The sequence below is a fragment of the Pelodiscus sinensis genome, chromosome 4, assembly GCF_052426305.1.
Source record: "Pelodiscus sinensis isolate ZL-2025 chromosome 4, ASM5242630v1, whole genome shotgun sequence".
In the NCBI taxonomy this organism is placed as follows: domain Eukaryota; kingdom Metazoa; phylum Chordata; order Testudines; family Trionychidae; genus Pelodiscus; species Pelodiscus sinensis.
In genome coordinates this window covers 35,465,558-35,471,557 of record NC_143055.1, presented here as the reverse complement: position 1 = coordinate 35,471,557, position 6,000 = coordinate 35,465,558, and the positions used below count along the sequence as shown (strand labels likewise).

At 39.5% G+C, this 6,000-nt stretch overlaps 1 protein-coding gene across 2 annotated transcripts in view; it reads right to left on the bottom strand.

Moving 5' to 3' along the window:
* Positions 1-1,255: 1,255 nt before the first annotated feature.
* STIM2 (stromal interaction molecule 2) overlaps positions 1,256-6,000 on the bottom strand; it is a 134,391-nt gene continuing 129,646 nt past the window's right edge. For both annotated transcript variants that reach the window (XM_075930612.2, XM_075930613.2), the window contains exon 12: positions 1,256-2,628. In XM_075930612.2, the coding sequence (XP_075786727.1) occupies positions 2,148-2,628 (481 nt within the window). In that variant the 3' untranslated portion in view covers positions 1,256-2,147. The remainder of the gene's footprint in view (positions 2,629-6,000) is intronic.

Sequence of the window (6,000 nt, the reverse complement as noted above, 5' to 3'; positions counted from 1 at the left end):
CTGGTCCAGAATACTGTGCCTCTGCATTTTACATGTAGAATTTTAAATGTATTAAGTGCCTGGCGGCTCTTACTATATTTAAAATGGAGAGCCACAGCTTGAGTAGCTCCTGGAGGAAGGCTCAGTCCTAGCTCCAGCTGGATCTGAGAACGACCCCCACTGCAGCCCCTTAACTATTCGTGTAGTCAATACAAATTGGATTGAGTACACAATTAGCCAGAGAACTGCAATTTAACATCCTTAATCAAAATGATAAAACAACCAGCAATTGAAATGTGAAATAACTATGTTTACAGGCTCCAACATACAAGACACTCTGCTTTTTTAGACATCTTAACTTCAGCTGGTAATTCCCATATTCTTTCCCCCCCTCCCCCATTGTGTCAGGCATACTAAAGGTTTCCAGTAAAATATGACCATTGCCTCGTAAATTCATATCAACAAAGAGAAGTCCCATATAATTGGACCTTGGTGCAGAAATAGGGAAGCGCTGTATTACTTCAAGTTGAAACAAATGGTTAAAGGTTTTGTTCATGTCTACTCACCAGCAATCTGTTTATGCAGTCAATGAATGCACTGTTTTCTACAGTACAGTGAGTGTTTTCTGGCATGGCTGGAACTCCTAATCACAGAAGTCCAGTCATAGCAGCGGCTACTCAGGCCTCTAACACAACCCCATAGTAGAACTAAAGAGACCTAGTCAACACAGGATAAATTGCTTGTGTTCACTGGAGCAAAAGTATTTCTTTGGAATTCACCTCAAAGAAAACTGGTGCTCAGCATTACACTTTTTCAGACAAACTGCATAGAAAGGCACTGTTACTGAAGCAGGACATTTTTTTCATCTCCTTGTAAAAAGAAGTGATGGTTTTGAACAACTAGCCACTGTTTTCCTAAGAAGGCTTCTTTGTTACCCAATGGTAATTTAATGCCTTATGATAAAAGCTTGTTTAATGTAAAAGCTGCTTTATCCTAACCATGTAATTTAAAGATTTTAAAGTGAGAACCAAGACACTAGTTCATCATAGTATGTGTGTGTTATAAAATTAATAGATCATTTACTTCAAGCAGACATGTCCAAACAGCTAACTTCTCAAACTATACAAAAATAAACAGTATGAAATCCCACAAAGGGATAAAAGCTAATAACAAAAAAATTTATACACTTATAAGCATAAGCAATGCAGCCTATAGTAAGTTCAATAAACAGGTCCTCAGGAATATGTCTGAAAGAGATCAGCTAAAATCAGAACACTTACAAGCACAAGAATGTCTCCAATTTATTATCTTTACAACAGTACAAATTTTCATAAACCAAACATCCTTTGCCTATCAAAGTCTGTAAACAAGTGCTTGTATTCTCCCCCTCCCCACTTTAAGCATATGAATGGTTAAAGTTCTTCAATCAAGTTTCAATCCATTGCTTGCCTAAGGAATCAAGAGTTTCTTCTCTTGTTAAATTATCTATATATTTTATCATACATCCTGCAATGCAGTAAAATCACAGTGAAAGCCCTGGGAAAATATGGTCTTTACAGCAGGACTTGAACTGTTCTAATATAGATGCATCTAATGAAATGTCTCATAATAAAAGTGTGAGGTTTCCATTTCCAGAAATCAAGTCATTTCGAAATCGTAGGTTCTATTTAAAACCCCAAACAGATCTAAAATTGTAAAGACCCATTTCCTCAGTCATTTATAAATCTTACAGTTTCACTTGCAGAGAGATACTTTTCCAGTCTGGAAAACAGTAGTGCAATTTAATTAGTTTTACTTCTTTTAAGTTACTTAAGTCCTGTAGGTAAATGTTATAGCTCCATGGAAAGATAAGAAGATGATCTGGTAAACAAGAAATGTTGTCAAGCCCATGTAGGCTTACTAGTCCATTAAAGCTTGTAAGTCCAAAGTGGCATTTTACAAAAGTTATATGTAACTAAAAACAAAGGAGAAATAAATAGGCAGAAATGACTAAACTGTCTGAACTTTTGATTTCTGACATGATCTTTAACTTTAGAGTCATTTAAATAATAGAGTTGACCTATTGGGCATTCCACCATGACAAACGGTCTGGAAGACCCAAATGGAACTATGTTCCTAAAGTTTAGAAAGTCTAACACTGCCACTGTTATGGGCTACTTCTCCATGCCTCACTTTGATTTTTTCTTGAAGAGGCTTTTTATTTTTGACGGCTTTTTGTTTTTTTCACCATTCTGGCATAGGTCATGTGGGATGCTACTTATCCTAGGGACAGTGGAGACTTGATGAATGGGTTTACTTTCACTGTTGGCCGAGGAAGAAGAGGTATGGCGAGGCTTTGGGACTGGGGTTGCGCTAGAAAGCTGGTTCATGCTGCAGGACTTTTCCAAGATGCCATTGTACACTTTGTTTGCAGGACTAAATATCATGCTCTTTGTTTCTGTTAAGCCTGCACAGTCAGGAGAACCCCTGGAAATATCTGCAGTTAGCGATGAGGAGTCTCCTGTGGATGATTCCTCTTGAGACAGTTCCTCCCGGGATACCTTTTGTGGAGACAGAGTTTGGTACATCTCAAGAGTTGATGGAGGAGACTGTTTCCTTCCAAAGGACGAGTTTAAGGAGTCACACTCTGAACCTGCATTCTGTACATCCCTAAGTAAAAACAGAGAAAGAAACTGTTACATAAAAATTGCCTTTATGCAATAGGGGGTGGGGGGAGGGGAGAGTCTCAAATCTATGCCATTAGAATGCAAATACCCACTGTACCTCATTTCACTATGTAAAAGAAGATACATTATTTTAATTTCAATCAAACAAAAGCAGTAAACTTTGTTCAGTCATTTGCAGCTCACCATAGAAAAGCAACAAACTTCATTCAAATAAAGCACTAGAATATTCTCAAAAAGGGGGGGGGGGCGGGGAGTTATTCTAGAAGAGCCATACTGAGGAGTTCCCCCAAGACCTACAGAACACAGTAGAAATTCCCCTTAAGTAGCTATTTGTTTTACTAAACCCTGTGTCAAGTGTGCTCATGGAAAAAGGACAAGAGGAGGAGAAAAAACAAGAACCAAGGACAAATGTTAGACGAGGCCAAGACATGCACTGCTGTTTCTCTCCCCCCAAACCGAACTCAGGGTAGATTGATTTAAGTCACCAAGTGAAAAGCCTTAATTTAAATAATTAATTTAAACCTACTTTTCCATTTGTACTTCAGGTTTTTTTGAAGTGTATTCTCTCTGGTAGAAATAACCCTTAAAACTTATTATTTACAACTACATATAGCCTTTGCACTAGATTGGTACACCTTTTTGCTACTAGAAGGGCACATAACTTTATACAGTTATATAAGCAATTACACAACCTGACATTTTCAAATTCTTATCCGTACATATTTAGTATGTTAGAAAAAAGCGAATGAAATATTGCTTATTTACTAGATAATTAACATTTTGCTCATGATGCATGTCAAGCAGCTTTAGGATGATAACTGAAAACTAAACTAAACACTCAAAAGGACATAGTCAGTTTTTATTTAAATACTTTGAGAGATTATAATAGAGTTAGGCCTTCACATATTTTGTACTAAAATTTAGATTTCATTTTAAAACAGGTTTATTTTTAAGAAAAAATTAAACAAAATAAAAATCCAATTTAAATAAAAAAATCATTGATTTCTATCCCCCAGGCTCAATTTCTATTACTGAAAATACGTACTTATATGGTCAGCTTACTTTGGTATCTAAGCATGTGTCCATGCTGCAATGTCTACTCTAGTCACCTGACTCAAACTTGTGGAGTTTGGACTTTGAGACTGTTTTTTTGTGGTGTGGATGTTCATCACTGAATATTAGCCCTGTGAGATCTGGGACCCTGGGCAGTCCCAGAACTTGTGCTACTGCCCAAGCATCTACACTGCAATGAAACAGCTCTGTAGCCCAAGCCCCATATGCTCAACTGTAGTAAAGACATATACAGGCAGTCCCCGGGTTACATGGATCCGACTTACATCGAATCCCTACTTACAAACGGGGTGAGGCAACCCCGCACTAGCTGCTTCCCCCCAGCAGACCAGGGAGACGCGTAGCTAGCGCCCCGCCCCCCCAGCAGACCAGGGAGACGCGGAGCGGCTTTTCTCAGCAGACACCTCAGCTTGAGAATATAAGGACTGAGGGAAGTGAGGTGTGGGAGAATAAAACTGAGCTCTGGAGAAATGTTTGGCTAGAGTTTCCCCTACAATATGTACCAGTTCCGACTTACATACAAATTCAACTTAAGAACAAACCTACAGTCCCTATCTTGTACGTAACCTGGGGACTGCCTGTACTGAGTACCCCACAACAGAGGCCTTCATATTGGCAGATGCCGATATTTGTGGACCATTTTTATGGATTGTGGAGTGGATGCAAATACCCGAGCAGGGCTTTTCTCCACCCCTTGCCTGGTTGCCAGGCAGAAGGGAGGCCATCAAGTAGGCCCTATGTTGCTGTCAGAGAAGAGGTGCAAGGAACTGAAACCATGTCTTCTGCATCCCAGCCATTGGATCCTCCTCAATTTAAACCCATATTTATTGATACAATACACCTATACCTTTAAAGAAAACCCCATCACCTTTTTATAAGAGACCTTTTTTATGATTGAGCTTGTATTTTGCCAGTAGTTTTTTCCAAAAATGTAATTACTACTATCAGTGATCTGAAGCAACTTACTTAGAAGGATATTTGCACACTGACAATAAGCTTCAAAAAACCCTATGTTTATACAATATGAAATTTATTTGGCCAGTGTTTTTGTTGTTAATGAAGTCAGAGCTTCTCTGGTAACCTACCCCTTCTGACTGGTACTTTAAGTGAAAGAATAATTGTATATTTATGAGGTGACAAGATGTTGTGGTAGGAGTGATTGTGACATTTTAAATGATTCCACTACAGAAACAAATAGGAAGAGAAGATTGGCTGTGAGGGAACAAAACCTCTATTAAGCAACAACAGTGAAAGTAAACTTACAAAAGTCACAGAAGAAGCAGATTCAAACCTAACATGTTTGAGGAGACCTCCTCAATGTTCAACAGACAATCTAATTAGCCTAGGTGTTACATGGCTAAAGAAACTTAACTTACTGCTAGGAGAAAGAGTAGCAACAGCACTAAGTCTGCTTTTGGTCCCAGTTAAAGCTATAAGTACAAACTATTGCAAAGAAAAAGAATCAGCACAGTTTACCCAGGATTGCAGAACTGAAATAATCCTTTGGCACTGGCTAATTAGACTCCAAGGGACAACTGTGATCGTTTAGTCTGACCTGCACACTGCAGGCCACAGAACTTCACTCACCCACTCCTGTAACAGATCCCTGACCTCTGGCTGAATTACTGAACCATGATTTAAAGACTTCCATTTACAAAGACTCCACCATTTACACTAATTTAAACCTGCAAGTGATAAATGCCCCATGCCATAGAGGAGGGTCAACTCCCCCAGGATCTCTGCTAATCCGACCTGAGGGGGAAATTCCTTCCCAACCCCAGTTAGATCCTGAGCATATACCTATACCTATCTCATAGAACTGGAAGAACCTTGAAAGGTCATTGAGTCCAGTCCTCTGACTTCACAGCAGGACCAAATACCATCCCTGACAGATTTGCCCCAGATCCCTAAATGGCCCCCTCAAGGATTGAACTCACAGCCCTGGGTTTAGCAGGCCAATGCTCAAACCACTGAGCTATTCTCCCCAGAGGTGAAGAATTCTCTGGCACCTGGTGAAGAAGTCTCTGTAGTAACTCAGAGTTCTCCCTACTTAGCGTCCCATCACCGGCCTTTGAGGATATTTGCTACCAGCAGTTAAGATCGGTTGCATGCCATCGTAGCTGTGATACCACCCCCTTCATAAACTTATCAAGTTCAGTCTTGAAACCACTTAGGTTTTTTGTCCCCACTGCTCCCTTTGGAAAGTTGTTCCAGATCTTCACTTGTTTATATTCACACAGCAGCACAAACAGCCCAATTGTTGTTCCATGTGGGCTGCTTCATT